Source organism: Tachysurus fulvidraco, chromosome 4 (genome assembly GCF_022655615.1).
Source record: "Tachysurus fulvidraco isolate hzauxx_2018 chromosome 4, HZAU_PFXX_2.0, whole genome shotgun sequence".
NCBI lineage: Eukaryota > Metazoa > Chordata > Actinopteri > Siluriformes > Bagridae > Tachysurus > Tachysurus fulvidraco.
In genome coordinates, this window is record NC_062521.1 from 12,537,891 (window position 1) to 12,560,389 (window position 22,499).

Genomic DNA, 22,499 nt, shown 5'->3' on the forward strand with positions numbered 1-22,499 from the left:
GATGATGATGATGATGATGATGATGATGATGATGAAAAGAAAGGCAGGCAAAGAAAATAGGTGTGATATAAAATACCCTTTTAGTCGTTTTGCTGGAAGAATTTGATTATTCACTGCGGAGAAAGTAACCTGTTGGAGGCAGTAAGTGAATTATCAAACTAATAGTTCATTATGTGGCCCAAATAAATGTAAAGCCCACCCACCAATAAAAGCCGAGAGCCCGCAGCCTCTGTCCAATCAGGATGAGACAATCGTGACACTGCGTTTCGCCCCTGCATTCCAAATCTGCAGTCTCTTTCGCCTTACTTCTTTCTTAGCGCACAGACGCTGTTGGATTCATGGATGTACGCTGAACCGCTGTTTGCGTTACTAAAGTTATCATTCGTGTTTTTTCCTGCAGCTTTTATTTAGCAATGTTTCTATGAGGAACGGCTGCCTTCTGATAGAGGTCACTCCAAAGGTCTCGAGAAGGAAATAAAGGTGTGCTTCAACTGCTGGACTTTGGCAGGACGGACAGGGACTATGTTCTCATCAGCAGGGAAGCGCGGTTTCACTATTGAGTCTTTGGTGGCGAAGGAGAGCCCATTAGCAGGGGAAGACCCTATCCGCCCCACCGCGCTAAGCTACACAGCCCCCACAGACAGTTTTCTGAACGCTTATCCAAGCCCAGCAGGTCGCGCGCTTTATCCAAACCCCGAGCTGGTTTTTCCAGAGGCTGTGCAGCACGCGCCCATCGGCGTGCACCCGCACCAGCTCGGCGGCGCGCACCTCCAGCACCCGCACTTCTTCAGCACGCAACACCGCGAACCTCTCAATTTCTACCCGTGGGTCTTGCGAAACCGATTTTTTGGGCATCGGTTTCAAGGTAAAAGTCGAGGATCAAGACCAATTGTGTCGGGTTAATGACATTTAAACTGACATTCATATAGCCTCATTTTATTACCATCTATCATAAGAGTTTTTTCATGAGTTAGGCTACGGTGGAATCGCAATGGTAACAAAATATTTTGATCTCTTATCAGATGTAATAATACTTACTTAAAAAGAAAACGTGTAATAAACTGTTAAATTATTATTATTATTATTATTATTATTATTATTATTATTATTATTATTATTATTATTATTATTAGATTGAATGACTCTATTTACGAATCTTCCAGGAAAACACACACACACACACACACACACACACACACACACACACACACACACACACACACACACACACACACACACAAACATTTAAAAGATGCCAATTAAACGAAATATATTACTCGGGTTTCGGAGAATTTAGGATTAACACCGCAAATTCAAATCAAGGTCACGAGTCTAGGGCAAGTTCGTTACGTTTAATGACAACATTATGTAATTTTGGATAAAGGTCAGTTGAAATCAAAGAATTCTAATTAAATTATGAACTTAGCACTAGTGAATTTTCCCGTCATGAAACATTATATGATATATCCTTTTTATGAGTATATTTATGGGAGGAGTGTTAATTTGATGCATAGGATACAATTAAGACAAACGTATAGTTTAGACTAATGAAAATTGTAGCTGTGATTGCTGGAGTCTAATTATCAGTTTGTTGTGTTGATCTGTGAATCAGACAAAAGATCATCGAGGTAATTTATTTTTGACTTTTGGATTAATCGTTGTATGTATAATAATAATAATAATAATAATAATAATAATAATAATAATAATAATAATAATAATAATACAATTCTAATAATAATAAGAATATGAATACACGTGATATTGTTATGAATATATAAAATAGTACCACAGTTGTTTAAGAATGTATTTTATGAAATTTGAATATATATATATATATATATATATATATATATATATATATATATAGATAGATAGATAGATAGATAGATAGATAGATAGATAGATAGATAGATAGATAGATAGATAGATAGATTTAAAAAAAGAATGCAAAATGACATAATTCTACAACCGTAAAACACATAAGACCATACAATTGTACATGCATAATCAACGGCTGGACAATACAAAAATATTTTTTAAACTATTTACTTGGTCCTAAATGTGGGTGTGTGTATATATACATGTATGCATATATACACACACATTTAAGACTGAGTAAATGTGTATACATTATACATTTTATATGACACACACTCTCCGCATGGGATAATGAAGCTTTGTCTTATTTTCAGAGTCGCACACATTTGAACGCCACATATTTTATGTTCAATGCAGCTTCTTTTTTTCGTTCCTGCTTGTGACGCCTTCACTTTTTTATTTTACTCTAAGGGAACGACGTCTCACATGACTCATTGTTGCTTCACGGGCCTTTCGCGCGGAAGCCCAAGCGGATCCGGACAGCCTTTTCCCCTTCACAGCTCCTGCGCCTCGAGCGAGCCTTCGACAAGAACCACTATGTGGTGGGAGCAGAACGCAAACAGCTCGCGAACAGTCTCAGCCTGTCCGAGACACAGGTACATACTAATCCCTTAGATCTCATCACACATTCGATACACAGCTGATAGCCAAGAAATATATGCAGTGTAAAAAAAAAAAAAGACAATTTAAGATGGAAGGTAAGAAAACGCTAAGAAAAACTTTACTTTGGAAATGCATTGTTCTTCTTAGTTGTCGTCGTCGTCTTCTTCATCTTCTTTCTTCTTCTCATTATTATTATTATTTTTTATTTATTTATTTATTTATATATATATATTTATATATATATATATATATATATATATATATATATATATATATATATAAATAATTGTTGTTGTTGTTGTTGGTTGAAATTTTTCATATATATATGAAAAATTTGTCACATTTAAAAAAAATCCAGATGCTTTCACTTATTTAGTAGTTTCAATGTGGTTTTTAAAAATGTGTCAGATGAAAAAATAAATAGTTTACTGTGGTCTAGAATAGGAAATTTTGATCCGTGAAAATTCACCAATATTTACTTTCAAAAACATCCCATACGGTTGGAGAAGATAAGGAAATAAACGGCCAGCGAAGTTTCTGCAAATATATAGAACAACTATATTTTTTTACCCTTCAAGGTTTATGCAAAAAAAAAAAACAAATATCAGAAATTCTTTTAAGTAGTTCCGTTTCTAAAATGACAGCTGATTTAAATTACACCTGATTTTATAAATAAGGGATATTGTATAATATAATTATATGTTTGACACCTGAAAACTGTATCCCTGAAAACTGGACATTGTTTCCCTGACATAGATGAGTTGCTTAATTATTTTTAGAGGCGCAATTATTGAAATAATTTGAAACATTATGAACATATTCATAACTACGCAAATTACGACATTTTGATAATTAGCTTTTCGGCCGATGCGCTTTACGCGGGAACTCAACAGGAAACAGCTCCAGACAACTTTGCAGCGGTTTTGATAAATATGAAAATATACTTGTTTTAAAATTAGTAATATTTCGCCCTATTGTATTATTCTTCTCTCTAAAAAGGTTAAATAAACACACATAAAAAAACACCACACAAAACAAATATTAAAAAAGGAAAGTACATTACATTTATTGTTTCAAATTTAAATTAAATTGGATTTTGAAATTGTGTTTTATTATGTAATTTATAGGTTGTTTACACGTCAGTTTTCTTGATCGTAGAGGCTAGGTTCTATAAACTACGAATTAAATTGTAATACTATACAAATACTATATGTTCTAATAAAAATAGTTTTAAAAAAAATATATATCATACTGTAGGATATCATAGCGTACAACTGTCATTCAGCATTTTCAAGCTCATTTCTAGTGATAATCCACAGTTGCACTCACACTGTGTTCTGTGCTTTAATCTCCAAAAGGTGAAGGTGTGGTTTCAGAACCGCAGGACTAAGTACAAACGACAGAAGCTGGAAGAAGAGGGACCAGAGAGTTCACAAAAGAAGAAGGGTAATCATCACATCAACCGGTGGAGAATTGCCACCAAACAGGCTGGATCTGAGGATATAGATGTCACATCTGATGCCTAGAGCCCATTTGTACCAGGCCTAAACTCACACAAAAGGCCATGAAAAGATCTATTTATTTATGTTTTAAGGAATGACTGTGTATGAGTCTAAACTTGGTTTTTGCTGCTGCTGCTGTGTGTGTGTGTGTGTGTGGGTGTGGGTGTGGGTGTGTGTGTGTGTGTGTGTGTGAGAGAGAGAGAGAGAGAGAGAGAGAGAGAGAGAGAGAGAGAGAGAGAGAGAGAGAGAGAGAGAGAGATTCAGTCAGCATGTAGATTTAATTCTCTTTTTTCTTTGTAAATGTAAAAAAAGTAAAAACTATGATTTTCTTTATTTCCCTACAACTCTTCTGCCATCAAAAGACCTCTAAAAATAATTTCATTTTCCAATGTGACACATCTGTCATGCGTGTGCATTTAACCTAATAATGTCAATTACTACCATTGTACTTAACAGAATGCTCTTTAATGATGGTTACAGAGATTTAGCCTGCTCAAATCATAAAATTATATTGGGCCTCTACCTAGGAGAGCAATACAGTCAATTATCATTAGAGATTTCAATTCCTTTAGATATTTTCTGTTTTTTATTAAGATTTTACCATAGCAGTTGACAGTAACAGCAAAATAAACAAAATGTGATGCAAGGAATCATTTTACAGGCCAGTTTGGACATGATCTACCCTCAGTGTAGGAGTAAGGAGCTTGATGTATGTGTGTGTGTGTGTGTGTGTGTCTGATGTTCTGAATGCTCGGTTCTTGTTCAGTCATGGTAATGCCGGCTGCTGGATGCAGGTTACAGTGTGGCAGCTCCTGAATATTTCTGTGATTCATAAACAGAAACTACTGAATATTAGCCAATGTCACATTAATATACAGAACATTTAAAATATAATTTTCCCCCAGTAAGGGACCACAACAATAAATATGTTTTAGAAACAACCCCTGACTATATTCCCCTGCTGTAGTTCTTTTTTGTTATTCATTACAGTCTTCTCTCTCTCTCTCTCTCTCTCTCTCTCTCTCTCTCTCTCTCTTCTCACACACACACACACACACACACACACACACACACACACACACACCGCGCGCACACACACACACACACACACACACACACACACACACACACACACACACACACACACACACACACACACACACACACACTATAAGAAGTACGCTTAGGTTTAAAGTGCTGTTTCTTTTACAGAATAACATCTGCTGGTACTGTGTTTCTTTATCATGCCTCAATAGTTCCAAAAACAGGAAAGGAATCTGTGTTAAACAAGCCTGCAGATGACCTTTTACCCTAGCATTTGACCCCAATTCTGCAGTCAAGCTTTAGTGAGGTATGATGACACTTGAGAAAAACAGTCAATGGGACATGCTAAGGAAAGAAAAGGCAGTAGCATAGGAAAAAAATGCGTCTGTAGGTTTGTTATGAGTCTACAGGTTACCTTATCCTGCACACAGGTGCACACAAATACTGAATCCTCAAAAGCTCTACAACACATACCATTCATTCCTAAAGCTTACTCTCTGGTACCATACGCAAACATGAAAGAAAGGAAACATGGATGTTAAATGTAAGGAAACATACACACACTATTAGTAAAATAGTATACTCAGTCATGCCTTTTCTGTTATATATCCAAAGGCTCAGCGTTGAGAAGAAAAAGGAGGGGTATTTTTGGCTCCTAGCCTAGAGACAGAGAATTCTCACACAAATCCATTAACAAATTATTATTTCACTTTCACCTAGATAAGACATAGATGATCATCCCTATATAATAATAAAAAAAAACAATGCATACAATGCAATTATTTCATTTGAACATTTCATAAAAATTTTATTTTCTCTTAAACTATTTATGCCAAACCTACTGACACTTGCAAATAATAAAAATGCTAAAATAAATGCATCAAAATGCTTGTTTTTTTTTTTGTTTGTTTGTTTTTTTCAGTTTTTTATCGATCTGAGGAATTCCTGAGTTATAAATAGCAGGGAGCATACATGTAAGACTTTTTGAACTACCACTATGGGAAGAAATGACTGTTGGCCCACAAAAGGCAGGTAATGGATATTAAAACTAGTAAAGAACTGCTTTTAAGCACAATAGGGTCATAAATGTTTCACATGTCCAAAAAACAGCTGGTACTAGACCTAAGAGCATACCACACACGGAGGATGAGGGGAAAATAACCAGCAATTACACTTTTAGAATTGCACAGATTATTTCTTGTCAAGTTATAAATATACTGATAAAAACCACTTTCATGACAACAAACTGTTTGGAATAGTGGAAGAAGCCCTTTTGAGAACATCTTCACCGAGTGTAATTAGAACTACACTTGGCATTGTATGTGTTGGTCAGATGAGACCAAACGCTAACCTTTTGGTCAAGCATATCATCAGCATATCAACAGCACCTTTAGTGATTAAAGATTATAGTATACAAGAGAAAGCATGTTATACCTGCTGTAAAAGATGATGGGTCATTGATGCTTTGGAGCTGTTTCATGGCTAGCATTTCAGATGATCTTGAAATGGTTGAAGGCATCATAGACTCTACCAGGAGGGTCAGACTTGGCCATATGTAGAGATTTCACCGTTCAAGGTTCGAGATTATTAGTTGAACATACTTCCAAATCTGCACAGGCATTTCATTCAGAAACACAAAGCAGTGCTCTGATTGTTAATGGCAAGAAAAAAGTCTTGGTTAGAATATTTAAGTAAATAAATGTGTGTACAGTATATTATATATTTCCAACAACTGTCTCTCTCTTTCTCTGTTGCATCATTCAGGGAAGGCAAATACAGAGAGAATGCGGAGTAGCTTCTTTCAGCAAAACATTTAGGCCCTCAACCAGGAGAACACCTAGAGCCTGGACCTTTTCTGTACTTTGCCACAACACCCATCACCTCAGCTGGAATTGCAGTTGTATTATATGCACTTTTTTCACTCACTCTCTCTCTCTCTCTCTCTCTCTCTCTCTCTCTCTCTCTCTCTCTCTCTCTCTCTCTCTCTCTCTCTCTCTCATTGAGTTACTGGTATATATATATATATATATATATATATATATATATATATATATATATATATATATATATATATATATATATTGAGTTACATGCATTTGTACCATATCCCAATCAAACTGTATTCAGATACTACCTTTGATATATTTTCTTTTTGGCAGATTTCCACCATGTCTGCCCTTTATGCCCTAGATCTTCTATTTCTACTTTGTTGTATCTAATTTTTATCTTTTTTATTTCTTTAACTTATTCTTACCATCATCATACTGTGCATGATTGTGTACATGATATTTATATATTTAAAAAAAATCAATGGTGGATATTTTCCAAGAGTGACATATATACATGTATATCATTCTTGGAAAATACATCACTTCTGGTGCCCTGTCTGTCGATCGGTTATAAATAATAGTATCAGATGGCAAAAATATAAATATACAAGCCATACCATACTGGCAAGACTGACCATATGTTAAAATAGCAAAAGAATGGAATTTTAGTTTATATTAATCAGTTTGAAAGGAATTAGAAAACATAATGACAAGCATCCTTAAAATTTTTAAATAATGGAAGAACAAAGCAAATTTTGATTTGATGATTCTGCTTACATCATGAAATGACAATCCATAAAATGGGTGAAGAATTTTGGATCAGTTTAACGTAATAAATGTGTGTGCGTGGATTTGTGTGTGTAAATATGCCATCCCTGTTCTATATGGTTGATGACTGAGCATGCAGCGTCATGTCCCACCCTCTATCACCATGGCCCACCATGACATGTTGCCATGACAACCAGGTAGAAAAACAAAGGGCCCCTCCCTACAGATCTGTAGATGGCTCTAATGATAAGACAAAACTCCACATCACTCCACTATCCACCATGACAAAACATGACAAGCAAAAGACATATGTGTTTTATATATACACAAATGTCAAACATATTACAAAAGAATTGGGTGAAATATTTTGTTGCGACTTTTATATCCATGTTTAAAGTTAGTGGACTGTTACAGCCTTTGAAGATGCTCAGTTTGTCAAGATATTAACAAATAAGGACATAGTATGACAAAGCATGTTATAAGCAGCAATTTTCTGCATCAATGGGGACACAGGTACTGTACTATTCCACATAGGCAAACGAAGAGCGCTTCACACTAAGTAACAATGTTCTTTTTGATATGGAAATAAAATTAGTGAAGTTTTATAGTACTTGCCCAAAGCAGTGTCACTGGGGTGTATTTTAATTACTAGTTTACATTTACAGCATTAAGCAGATGACCTTATCCAGAGAAATGTACAAAAGTGCTTTTAAGTCTTCATCATTGAATACATTAACTCTGGTTCACTAGGTTACAGCCTTTATCTACTAGTCATAAACTGCATACTGATTATTTAAGTTGCCAAGCTGGTGTATAGGTTTATAACTCGTGTGACATAAGAGCATAAACCAAACAGAAAAAGTAAAAAGAAAAATCAGATAATTTATTAAATTGTCAAAGATGTCTTTGAATTCTTTCACTCCAATCAAACATTTTATCCAATAGTCACTGGTTAAGTGTTGACTTAATGAAAACAATTAACATTCTTATGCATTTTACAAACAATAAGGAAAAAGAAGCCGCTCATTCTGGTTATTCTCATGCTAACTTTCTGCTGATTTGGCAGAAAAGCCCTGGACTATACAGTGGTGCAGGTGATTGCAAAATAGATCCGTGTTTAGCACAGGCATGTGAATGCACCTGTCATTCACATGCAAATGAATATAAAATCCACTCCCACAAACACAAAGAAGCACACACACCCAAGTCATGTTATGAAGGTCTCCTGAGTCATTTATTGCCTAGTTCCAAGATGATTGATTGGTTAAAGGCCTTTGTTGTAGGTCAGGATCTTGCATTCAGTCGCTGCGAATATCTCCGCCTCAAGCTGAGATACATGAATCTTAGAGAATGAGAAAGTAAAAAATACAGAGAATCAACACACTGTATTTAGTGTCTCGGCAGACACAACATATCTGTTAATCTGAATTAATCTTTGACTCAAGCCTAATAATCAGTTAATCCCAATTCCTTTTAACTAAGACGTAATATGTACACATGGCCAGGGTCATCATTAGCCTGTTCAACTCAAAGCCTCTCACGCTCATCTTAAATTACCTAGAGTACTACAATATTAACAGCTGTGTGTACCTCTTTTTATATATATTCATATTAAGGAGCTGAACTTTTAGCTAAAAATTACATTCATTAGCCGTAAACATCCACTCATTAAGATGTTTAAAATGTTTAATCAAATGTGAATTAAGAGAACTGCATCTCTCTTCCATGAGAGCCTCAAGCATTTTTCACAGGCATTTTTCGCAAGCAAAACTGACGCTAAAAAAAAAAGAAGCAAAAATAAAGAGATGAGTTGGTAAATGTCCAAGGCAAAGCTAAAATGTGCAATATTTTGCTCAGAAACAGATGGCACGGAGTGTGCGAGTTTGTGAGGCAGAATCTGAAACAGACGTGCCATGGGGTGTGAAAAGGTGGGGGTACAGGAGTGGCGGATTTTTGGGAACGCACTCGTCTGGAACCCTCTGAAATGTGTAAAGAAGGAGCGAGAAAGTGAGAGGAGAGGAGGAGGGGAGAGAGAGAGGAATGGAAGAAGTTGGCAGCACATATGTCTGCAGTTCAGTAACCATATGGATGAACAGCTTATTACAGACCATTTTAAATCATAACCCTCTTCACAAGAGACAAAGACAGAGGGAGAGGGAGATGAGACAGAATAGCTGTTTTGCGTTGTGTCACGTAAAGTCCTGTTGAGCTGCTGCATTATTGTTTTATTTGTTGCATTAAGCGGTAAGGTGTAATGTGCTATTCATTTGTTTGAGATTTGTTGTTATGCAGTTGGGTTGTGTGTAATGTGCTGTGTTGTTTTTGTGTATTACGAACATTTTGTAGTGCTTTGTATATACAGTACGTTTGGTGTCCTTACCTGGCAATTCTGGGGAAACAGACTGATGGCAAGGGGCAGAGCTAGACCGAATGCACAGAGACACACCAAGCTGTGCACAGGCAGCACAAAGTGAGGGTGCGCCTGCAGTAAGGGAAGTCTAATACACACACACACACACAATTCCACAACAAAATGAAAACTCTCAGCATCATGGGCATTCCTGTAATCATCATTAAAATCCCTCTTTCTATGACACTTCCTCTGTGTGGTGTGAGATCACTCTGTACTGACACCTCCCCCAGCCCTCACTCTCGGCCGCAGTGCGGCGTGGGGGCTTGTGGGATAGCGTGCTCGGCAGGAGTCCTCCATAGCAGTCCTGCTTTAATGAAGGCAACGGCTGCTTAATGACGACTTCATCAACACATACGCGTGATGAGCTTTAATTGGCCAACAGACACGACCAGGCACTCTACATGTGCATAAAGTATATGTGTGTATAATAGGAGAAAGAGAAGGGGAAGAAACTAAGCAAGATCGTAATGAAAGAAGTATGTTAAAGATTTTTATCATGTCCATCAGCTGCTTAAGATATTTCATCATGGTCATCAATCACTCTTAATTTGGCCTAAGAAAGGCTGAGAGAAAAGGAGAGCATGAACACTCATAGTGAATAGAAGTGCAGTAAGAACCTGCAGGTAGACATCTATGTTATGGGTTCAACCATCATGCACGTTACACTCACACATCTCTCAGCACGCTAATCCATCAAACACACTTCTCTTTTAAACCCTACATTACACTGACCCTTCTCCTCTCATGTTCTCGCTCTATTGAAAGCAAGTGAGGGAGAGCTGACTGGCAGCATTGCACAGATCAACTCACCGTTTGCTAACACACACACCACACACACACACACACACACCTGTGTGAGTTAAGTTAGGAAAACTTATGAGTAGGTACAATATTTCAAGCCTATCAAACTCTCCCAAAGACGACTATTACAGGTTCTAGAGATACACATAGGTTCAGGAAGAGACACACAAATACAATACTGCAAAATTAATATCTTAGCAAGAGAAATAAAATAACTTATCTTTTTATATTATTACATTATTCAGACATTATTAGCACATAAAACCATTAAGTGATTTCTAAACAAAGTTGAAATGCTTGAAATAGGCTTATTAATTTTAAATTTGTTTTAAAAAAAATCCAAAGAGAAATCTTTTTTATATTGTTTATATTTATATTTTTAGTTACAATTTTACAGTAGAAAGGCTTGGAAAAAGTTGGAAAAAGCTTACATGCCTACAGGAATTGTGAACACCAGTGATTATTACTTTGTATGACAAATAGATACAAGTAGGTAATTATACAGGGGGGCACGGCTTAGTGGGTAGCACTTTCGCCTCACACCTCCAGGGTCGGGGTTGGATTCCCGCCTCCGCCTTGTGTGTGTGGAGTTTGCATGCTCTTCCCGTGCCTCGGGGGTTTCCTCCGGGTACTCCGGTTTCCTCCCCCGGTCCAAAGACATGCATGGTAGGTTGATTGGCATCTCTGGAAAATTGTCCGTAGTGTGTGATTGCGTGAGTGAATGTGTGCGTGTGTGTGCGTGTGTGCCCTGCGATGGGTTGGCACTCCGTCCAGGGTGTATCCTGCCTTGATGCCCGATGACGCCTGAGATAGGCACAGGCTCCCCGTGACCCAAGGTAGTTCGGATAAGCGGTAGAAAATGAGAATGAGGTAATTATACAATTACCAAGTCTGAACAGAAAGTAAACAAAACAGAATAAACAAGACATGCTGACCTCTCCAGCATGGGTGGCAGCACCAGGATAGGCATGGGCAAGACTATGCGGGTCACAGCTGTCTCCAACACAGCCTGCACAGAAACCTATCCAATCACCACTCAAAACCATAATTAAGATACTTAACGCAAGTGAGAGACAGACCTATACTTCTGATGAAAAAAGTCCATAAAAATAAAGTTACATTTATGTCAGTAAAAAAGGACATTTCATCAAATAAAAACCCCTCATGGCCCCAATAATTATCACTTAATGTAATTCTAGAACATTACTATGTAATTAAATTCAATTACTATAGAATTTAATTACTGGTAGTCATAACATAAACTGCCCTGATCCAAAAGGAGTCTGTTTGTTTTCCTACAACTTCTGACTGCAAAAAGTTTCAGAACCTCTACAAATAGTGAAACGCATCATTTGAGTGAATTTATTTGTTACCATAGGTGTTGTATTTGTAGTACATGTAACTCTCTCATTGTCCACTCACACGTCTCGCTGCCAGCTTAGAAGTGGCCACTATGTTACCCTGATCGTCCAGCACACTGATGCCTTCAGACAGCTCACTGTGGCGCATCAGCAACACATTACAAAAACATTGGCACATGCTATGAGAAAATAAAAGGACAGAAAAAGTGGGGAGAACAGGATCTGTAAATAAATAAAATGTTCTCTAAACCTAAATGAACCAAGATGTGCATATGCTTCTATTTATAATGCTGAATAAAGCAGATGAAATGATTCAAAATATGACTAAGAAATCTTTGTCAGCAACAGTGCTGTACTAAATACAGACAAAACTTACTGTCATAATTAAAGTTAAAAGATGCACTTGGTGATTTAATTAACAAAGTAATAAGACTAAATCATTAAAATACAACTTTAAAGTAGCTCCACACATTACACAAATCACAATAACATTAAAACAGGACAGTGATTTACTCGGTTTACTCAGTGTGTGTGTGTGTGTGTGTGTGTGTGTTTAAGCCTGAAGCATTTTTAATTTGCAGGCCTTGTGTTGTGAGTTATCAGTGTTTGGTGCTGCAGTGTTATGGGGTTGAGTTAATTGGCTGAGTAAATAGCTATTCACCTCTGAGGGGTTCAGACCAGATCAATTAACCATACATATGGGCACACATGAACACACACATATACATACACACGCACGTACATATGTGCACACACACACAAGCTTGAAAGCATCAAAACACTTCAAACAGAACATGAACAGTAAATGAGGTCTACTGTTAAGTTTTGTGTGTGTCAGAATGACTGAAAACCATACAGAGTGCAGATAAATAAAACAGGCAATAAACCTACAAACATCTGAAGCATGTATTCACACATTAACCAAACCCCAGACCTGAGATAGACTATTGCAATAAGGTCATATCATCAAAGTAAAATGCAAAAATGAAAATTAAAGAAGTATTTCAAACCAATCATCCTTATTGTGTCCAATTAAGTCAATTTAATAACCTATTATAAATAAACACTAGGGAGAAAACAACAGCAAGAACAACAATGACATGGCAGCCTGGAGAAGCATATCCCTCTGCTGACACAGAGAGCACTTTAGGCCTAATTAACCAATTAGATAGCAGCAACCAAAAGCTAACGAGGCTCTGTTACCCAAGCCAAAAGGTAAGGGGGGACTGGCTGATTTAATTAAAGGGGAGGGGTGAGGGGACAAAAACAATTTAATTACAGCCAAGTATCCCCACGGCATCCTGGGACTGTCTCTCAGAGCCCCTCTGGCCTTGTTAGAGCCGCAGAACGCTAATGGAACAGTGAGATAGCGTTCTAGCGATTCCCCTCTGACACCAGTCAAAATAGAACACACCAATAAACAAAAATAAACAAACGCTTAATGTATTGGTGGTTAAAGGATAGCATACACAAGTGTCATTACAATTGCAAACACAGGGCAATGAGCGTTCAGACAGAAGATGGCATGACATAAACACTCACATGATCCTAATGAATTAATGTTTAGCTCCACTGATTCAATCATTTAATTATGTCTTGTTTCTAATCATAAGGTATTTATACGACCTTCAAGACCAGGAGGTGGGTACCTTTGGAATAAAATATAAGAAAAAATATATTTATTAATCTTTTTCTCTCTCTCTCACACACACACACACACACACACACACACACACACACACACACACACACACACACACACACACACACATACCAACAGCTGGAAAAGGGATGAATTTTTGGACCAGAAGTCGTGTTGCTGGACTGAAATGATCAGCTCTCCGAATCAGAACATTCAGTCCCACCTATACAGTACACACATGTACATACCAAACACACATGAAAAGTAGGTTTACTCCAGTAAGCTTTAACTCAAATTCATCTCTAAACATAATCATAATAATACCAAACCAAAACTAAAGCTTTAGCATAAACTCAACCCTAATGACTGCAGCAAGCTCTTCATTAAGGCTCTGATTGTCTCTGTGCAGGCAGCATTACAAACATCCATTTTGCAAAATACAGCTTTCAGAGCTCCAAGTAGATCATATTCATCAGAGTTCTGATGATGCATCTTTATCATCACTGTTCAGGTCAATACTGAAATAAAAGGACCAATAATAGTGATACTAGGACCGTATAAGAACCCAGCTAGATAACCATTATGCAAATAGCCATTGTAAATGACTAGAATTATTCTAAATAAATGATACTGGGTTATAGGTGCATGTTGATATAAGAACCTATTTTACTTTGCAAAAATGTCTTTAAATTGAACTCTTTAGATGAAAAGTCTCACACTTAAATTAATAAATTTGTTTTCCTGTGCACAAGGACAACAGGTCCCCAAAGGACCCATGAGGCTTGGTGACAGGTCATGACAGGTTTGTAAAGTTGCTTCTTGCCTGTCTTTGGGAGTCTCTGGTCATTTCCAGCAGCTCCTGTTACAGGCCCGTCTAACTGCCATCTGAAAGCCCTCCCCTTCTCCCCTCCATCTCCGCTTCCCAGCAAGGGGCCTCGTCAGGACTAGGGTTTTAATTAGTGACCCCTCCCTTCACTTCCCACAGGCATGGGGCCATTTGTAGTTGTCGTCACCGTGGTTATGGTTGTCGTGCCCCAGGGCATCAAACCGCCGCCCAGCAGGGCAGCTAATTGGCTCTAGAGGACACATGGGGGTGTGGTCATAGGGACACATGTGCTTAGATCTGAGCTCTTAGCTGGTGCACAGAGAGTGACTGACAATTTATAGTTGACATCTAGGATCAAATATCTTCTAAACACTTTGTGTGGTGCACTTGAAAACGGGTTTCTATCCTGTGTTGCATGTAGGTGTCAAACTCACGGCAATGGTAACTGCACTGCTGACTGCACCCAGGTATCCTTGAAAGAATTTTGACATCCCTGTCGACTACAACCAGAATCAATGGTTTTGAAACAACAGTAATAACAGTAAAAACAGCAAGAAATAATATTGAAGTTAACTAGCTAATACAAAAGCTTTCATTTACTTGTATCTACAGAGTGTTACATGTTACATATGCAGATTTATCACTGTTATGAAGTCAGGACTCCCAATAAATCAAGGCATATTATTAAGACCACCAGAAGTGCTCTTCAAATTGGACTAACTGCAACACCACTTGTACATCTCTACTGCACCCCGGAGGAGACTGCACTGCTTATACTGCACCTTAGATGCTTTGCGATTGCAGTAGTTCACACAAGCATTATGGCTCTGGTTCAGCCACTGAGAGATCCAGACAGAATGAAAACAGGACAAAAGAGTGAATAACAATATACTATTTAGATTTTTCATCTTCAAATACTCAGCTGTTCCAAGCAAGGGGCTGTACCTGCCAGAAAATAGTAGAGGCCAAGGTCTGATTGGGAAGACCTACAACCTATTAGAATGGATAGCAGTTATGAGAAACAAGTGGTTTTAAAACACAGACCAGCTTAATAAGTGTTCAATGTGATAAATAGTTTGACTGTCTTCTTTAAACAAACCAAAAGAGGCTAGATTTACAGTATGGCTACCCTCTTGCTCTTTATTGTAAGTAATAATAATAATATACAACTTACCAGTGGAGTACCAAATGGGATATAACCTAAGAACACAAAAATAATGCTGAATAGGTTTCTGGCATTTTGGCAGATGCCCTGATCCAGAACAGCTTAAATTGATCTCATTTTTAGAGCAATTGAGGTTTAAGGGCCTCGCTTAGGGGCCCAGGATCAGTAGTCGAACACTTTATCCACTGAGCTACCGCTTCCCATTCCTCAAGCTACCACTTCCACTTCACAATAAGTAAAAGCAAAGCTTAACATTTGAGACCAAAGGCTCTGAAAAGGATAAAAGGGGAAAATAAGCTATAGACATAACACATAATACATCTGCTTAGTATAAAAATACTTTGAATTTGGCATTCATTCTTGAAGTAGCCATCACTGTTTTCCAGCAAACAGGTCTTCTTCTGTCTGACTCTGTCTCTCTTTCTTTAAATAGCTGTGTTAACACCAGGCCAAAACACTCCTATTTCTGAGAGGCCCAACAGCAGTTCCAGGCAGCAGGAGCCGAAGGCTTTAATCAGAATCCAGCTGAGTGTGACCTTTCCCTATCGCTCAGTCCACACAGCTCGCCTGCCATCCTGAGAGGTCTCCTGTGCTGGTAACAAGGAGCAAACAGCCACCCGACACACTCACACACGTTAGAGGCATGCTAACACCCTCACCTGACATGCGAAAGGGCATGGGGATCTTCTCTCCAGTGTCTGGATGGAAGATAGCCTGCAGGTGTAATGGCCACATAGAATGCACACAGGGGGGAGTGAGAAACAGAAGCTGAGTAAAAGGAAGACAAACACAAGGACTAACACAACTTGTAAACCCCTTCATTAATCTACTTAAGACTAAACGAGTGTACATTAGTGAGTATTTATTCAAGAATGTTCATAAGATATAATCATTGAAAAGAGTGTAAGATTTTCTCTTATTTCAGAAATCACTAAGACATTGTGTGGTTTGAACTCACCTGTTTTACCTTCTGAGCCTCCCAAAGCTAGAAAATGAAAAGGAGAAGCTTTGTGACCTTTTCAAAAGAAAAAACTACAATAAATAAATAAAACATGTTTTAATTATAAATTGTGTGAATGGGACAGATAGGCTAGGTGCACCCACTCTCACAGTGACCTTTTAGCTCCCCAATGATAACTGAATCAGTGCAAACCAAACATAAATCCAGATTCGCATATCAGTCATCACATTCTACAGCACATATGTAAATAACAATTATTTCTTTTGTGGGTGTATCATAGAAATATGATATATAAAAGCCTTACCTGTGCATTTATCACACCTGTGGTAAGAGTGCCATCTTTATATTGTTCTAAGAGTTTCACACATTCATTTAGATGATTCTAAGATAGAAAACATATGCCATTGAAACAAAACAAAAAATCTTTGCAAATGTTAGTCATAGTCATATTTTTTACCAAACACAAATGGGAAAACTCAAATGCTAAGACACAAACCAATTTTCCCTCACTTCATGTCCAAACATACTTCATATTCACATAACAAATTAATATGTAATATTAGACAAACACAAGACAACACAGATCAAACACATAATTTTTCATTACTTGATTTAATTTTTAACAAACTGCCTGCTGATAACACACACTCCTACACGGTCATTGAGTCAATGAGTTGGTCCTTTTTTCTCCATTCACTTTTCAAGCTCTCTTCAGGCACACCCACCTTTTCTTTTTATACCCTGAACGCAAAAGCATTTCTCACATACCTCTGATACAAAGAGTGTGCGAGGGTCAATCACATCCAGGAAATGTCTTAACCTCCCATAAAAGGACCCCTGGGACACTCAGAAAACACAATAAACAATCATTCAGCTTTATCTCCTACATGAGAATTAAATTGTGGAATGGTTCGTTTTACTTGGAACATAATGACGGATCAATATAATGACCTTCTGTAGCAGATGTTTCAATATGACAATTTTTTTTCTCCAATTCATTCTCAATTAGTTTTAATTAATTTTAGATTTATTTATATTAGATCATATTACAGATTTCTAAAGCCCCAGCCTCAGTCTGTAGGTTCTAAAAGGCAGCTGGTGCATGCAGGTCTCAGCAGCAGGACTAGCCAGTTGTTTTTGCCACCAGGTGCAGCTGCCTCGTTACACCAACTGTCTGCTAGCTCATAAGCAATAAAAGCAATTAAAGTTTTCACAAGTGTGTGTTTTTGGCAAAGTTCTGCATTTCACACCATATTTTACTGTACTATATCTCTGAAAACAGACGGCTATGTTCACCTGTTCCCAGTCTTTCGTTTAGCATGGAGCTAATTACAGCACATCTGCCTGTGCATTCAGAATATCCTTTAACATTTGAGCACCGACACTGATCATGCACACTGGAAAATTAAATAGTTATGTGGAGCCTATCATTAAGCATACAAATTTCATCATTTTGATTTTTTCCCCAACATTTTCAATGTATAACGCAGGCCAATGTAATATAAAATAAATAATTTATGCATCAGGCCTTGAATATAATATTTAGGGGGGTTAGGTAGCACTGTGAGATTTGCTGCTATAAATGTGAAATTGGCACATATTTTCAAATAGTATTTCAAATGCAGCAGAGATCAGAAGGAAATACATACCATCTAATCTGTTTGACAACAGACAACAATGAAATATGAATCATTATATGCTGAGATAAACATTTGGTTTATTATTGGGAAATACTTGTGTGCAGTCAGTGTTTACAGTGTGAATTCCATACATGTGTGCATTACTGATCATAATACCATATACGTATTGTGTTTGATGTTATGTTTTAGTAGCACATGAATTATGTTTGTTATTATATATGTTATATATGTTATTATGCATATAAACTGCCTGAATGTTTCCATCTAAATCCTGTCAACAAATATGAAAATCTCACTTGAATTCTGCCTTTAAATTGTTCATTAAATAAATAGTTTTGAATATTACAAAGTAATTATTGCTCATTGTATTTAAGCAAAATATTCTCTTGATACAGGAATCTTACAGGGACAGCTGGTATAAATGGGCTAGCAAGGAGTGAACATAATGGTACCAACAAGGGCTGGAAGAGAAAAAAATATACTTAATAAAATATGAAGAAGCAAGTCTAGGCTGACATGTTTTTAGCTCAGACTGTAGATTCACACAGTTGTCATCTGATTCCATGTGAAATGTGAGTACACTTCTCTGGCAAAGCCATCACATGTTATCAGCAGATATTGAGATGAAACATAGTGATCATGGGCTCATGGGTTTAATTAACTAAAATGAGGTTGACTGTTTACTGTCATAATATTTCCCATCTTTGTTTAACGACATTACTCATTCCATGTAAGTTGCAAGGTGTCAAACCCATGATGTTTTCAGTCTATGGTAATAAAATAGTTGTACCAATGATGTATACATTCTGTGCATGACTCTGTTTTTTCAGACAACATATGACTGTGATTATTACCAGTTATTTGTTTCAAGAATGATGACAGTCAGACTGTAAAATGTGACGGCCAACCTTATGTCATGCTATTTGATTTGACATACAACCGCGTGTCTGTGCAGTGACACTCTAACACCAATAGGGGTCCCTATCAGTGTGAGTTAACAAAAAAAAAAAAAAAAGCAACGGTATGAAAGCAGGCGACTCAAATAGTCCTGCATGCATAACCCACCTGTATGTCTGGCGCTTTTATTTTTGTATTTTAAATGCTGCACTGTGAGTCGAAAAGTAACAAAAGTAAATAATGAGCCGAACCGGGGTGTGTGTGTGTGTGTGTGTGTGTGTGTGTGTGTGTGTGTGTGTGTGTGTGTGTGTGTGTGTGTGTGTGTGAGAGAGAGAGAGAGAGAGAGAGAGAGAGAGAGAGAGAGAGAGAGAGAGAGAGAGAGAGAGAGAGAGAGTATGGGGTCAGAATTGTTTCGTTATTCTGGATAAATACACTATGATCCACAAATAAATATAAAGAGTTTCACAAATATTTTTACAAATTTCACAAAAAGAAATGAAATTCACAAATAAATAAAATGGGATTTGCAAATAAAAAAATATTTATAAATTGTATTTATTTGCGAATTGCTTCCTGCTCATTTGTGAATCGCGTTCTGTGCATTTGTGGATTTGAAACATTTCTAACGTCAAGACGTGCACAAGAATCCACAAATAGGTGGACTCCGCCCACCGTCTACTCCAGCCAATCGGACAACGGTCTCGTGGCGCTGACCAATCGTGGCACGGTCTACCTCAAACCAATCACGTTCTGATTTACTCGCACTATCACAGTGTAATATGTACTGCAAAATACGATAAAAAAAAAACAAATAAAAAACATTTGTCGCAGATTCGAGCCCAATCTGGTAACCCTGTATGGATTGTAGCCAGCACTAAGGGTTACGATATCAGCATTATCAATGGGTCCAGGGGTAGTGTGAAGAGCGAGTAAATCAGAACGTGATTGGCTGGAGTAGACGGTGGGCGGAGTCCACCTATTTGTGGATTCTTGTGCACGTCTTGACGTTAGAAATGTTTCAAATCCACAAATGCACAGAACGCGATTCACAAATGAGCAGGAAGCAATTCGCAAATAAATACAATTTATAAATATTTTTTTTATTTGCAAATCCCATTTTATTTCATTTCTTTTTGTGAAATTTGTAAAAATATTTGTGAAACTCTTTACATTTATTTGTGGATCATAATGTATTTATTCAGAATAACGAAACAATTCTGACCCCATAAGAGAGAGAGAGAGAGAGAGAGAGAGAGAGAGAGAGAGAGAGAGAGAGAGAGAGAGAGAGAGAATGCAGTGGGGTTTTCCCACATTTACCTGATCAAACCGAGACTCGCCAAGTCTAAACTGAGGATAAAGTGTGGACTCACACATGATGGACCAAACCCCGAGTAATAACAGTGAGTAAAGTTTATGCTGAAGTTCACTTGGCCTCATGCAGAGTGAGACTCAAATAGCGCACATATCTCTACGCCCCCTAAGTGTCTAGGCACCTTTTCCTTGCATGTTGGGTAATGTAGTTATTTGTTCTCTCCCAAAAGCGACTTGTTTAGATTTAAAACGAACAATCATAATATTATGCATTTTAAACACAATGTATGTATAGTCTACTCTATTATATAAATGTATTACCTATAAACATATAGCCAGTTGGTAGGTAAATTATGCTGTATGACCCAAAATATTTGGCCACGTGAATATCACGTGATATGTGAGATAGGAGTCTTCCCCAAACATTTGTCAGAAAGCTGGAAGCACCCAATTGTACAGAGTGCTTTCATATGTAGCATTACTACATTGTAACTGAGGGGTCCAAATATGTTACAGCCTTAGAATGCCATTGTGCACAAAGTGAGCTCCATGAAAACACAGTTTCCCAAGTTTAAATAGTGTCTTCCACAAAGCAAGTGTAAAGCTTTCAAAGAAGAGTGAGGGTTCTTATACTGGAAAAGAAGGACAAACTCCACATTAATAGTCACGGATTAGGAATATACTGTAATGCTCAGCAAGCCCATAGGATTAAGGGTTCAAATGCTTGTGGTCACATATATGCATGGTCTATATTTGTGCTATATACAATTAAATATACAATTATACTATTTTTTAAATATACATTCTATAATTAAAATAGAACCATAATGATCGAGCAGTATTTTTTCTTTATCGTTTATCAATAGCTGCTATAATACAAAATGTTCAGAGCTGGAAAATAACTTTTACTGAATGGAAAAATTGTCTAATTTAGCTTAATATGATGAATAAAACCATTTGATGCACATATATTTTATGCACTTGCTTAAGTGAATTAAGCAAGCATTCTGGTATATTCAAATAAACTAAAATACCAATAAAGTAGACATATAATTTATTAAGGTGTCTATATTAAATGCTATATGGGCCTCCTGAAATAGTATATCAGTATATCACTAAGATGCTATATGGGCCTCCTGAAATAGTATATCAGTATATCACTAAGATTTTTCACTACATTTTAAATCTTGGTTGCTATTTGGTCTTTTAAAAACATATTTGCACTTTAATTGACCACACAAAATTTACAAAAACATGCAAAATGCCATCCCAAAGTGAAAAGAGTTTATTTTATTGACAGATGCAAAAGGACAAATCAGAGAGCTGATTTTAATATTCCCTTCCAATCATCAATACGATTATCAATACAATAATCAAACAAGCAAACATCTAGGGACAGGCATAAAACAACCCCTGGACATCCCAAAAAACAGCACCTCAAGGAAAGACTTGATTTTAAAACGTAACATTTCTAATCCCTGTGGAGTAGTCAGCAGTCGGGAGCTTCACCTGGATTTGTCCTCTCTATAAATTCATGGAATTGTGAAATAACAAAATGAAGAAAAAAGTTAACTACAATGGATATAAAACATCTGCACACCTCTTTGTAATGTAAAAAAACAAACAAACAAAAAAAAACAAGATGAATCATGTCAGTACCTTTCACCTAATTTTATGGAAATTTTATAACATAAAAAAATTAACTGAAAAAAAAATCTGAATGGGGGGGGTGAATGGCCAATCACAATCAATCTCATTTTCAAAATAAATCAAAACACCTTGTCAACAGTTAAATGATTCTATTTAACCCTAAATAAAGATTGTTTCTTTAAGATTTTCTTCTCCTGTTCTTTAT

At 37.0% G+C, this 22,499-nt stretch overlaps 2 protein-coding genes across 2 annotated transcripts; one reads left to right on the top strand and one right to left on the bottom strand.

Annotated features, from left to right (window-relative positions):
* The first annotated feature begins 238 nt into the window (after positions 1 to 238).
* emx1 (empty spiracles homeobox 1) lies at positions 239 to 4,935 on the top strand. Its single transcript, XM_027142194.2, has 3 exons — positions 239 to 865; positions 2,293 to 2,477; positions 3,843 to 4,935. The coding sequence occupies exons 1-3, from the start codon at positions 523 to 525 to the stop codon at positions 4,008 to 4,010; spliced, it is 696 nt and encodes a 231-aa protein (XP_026997995.1). The 5' UTR covers positions 239 to 522; the 3' UTR covers positions 4,011 to 4,935.
* A 3,716-nt stretch (positions 4,936 to 8,651) lies between these two features.
* sfxn5a (sideroflexin 5a) lies at positions 8,652 to 20,806 on the bottom strand. The gene is given in 15 exon segments (XM_027142174.2): positions 8,652 to 8,969; positions 10,008 to 10,125; positions 11,777 to 11,850; positions 12,264 to 12,365; positions 12,368 to 12,381; positions 13,977 to 14,067; positions 15,105 to 15,170; positions 15,453 to 15,509; positions 15,616 to 15,663; positions 15,845 to 15,870; positions 16,495 to 16,549; positions 16,794 to 16,820; positions 17,101 to 17,178; positions 17,565 to 17,633; positions 20,651 to 20,806. Coding segments are annotated over 15 exon segments (1,023 nt in total). The 5' UTR covers positions 20,771 to 20,806; the 3' UTR covers positions 8,652 to 8,891.
* Between the last annotated feature and the right edge of the window lie 1,693 nt (positions 20,807 to 22,499).

Coding starts and splice junctions, on each gene's coding strand:
- emx1 (XM_027142194.2), top strand. CDS start 523: ATGTTCTCATCAGCAGGGAAGCGCGGTTTCACTATTGAGTCTTTGGTG. Junction 866..2,292: donor TTTTGGGCATCGGTTTCAAG/GTAAAAGTCGAG, acceptor TTTTACTCTAAG/GGAACGACGTCTCACATGAC. Junction 2,478..3,842: donor TCAGCCTGTCCGAGACACAG/GTACATACTAAT, acceptor AATCTCCAAAAG/GTGAAGGTGTGGTTTCAGAA.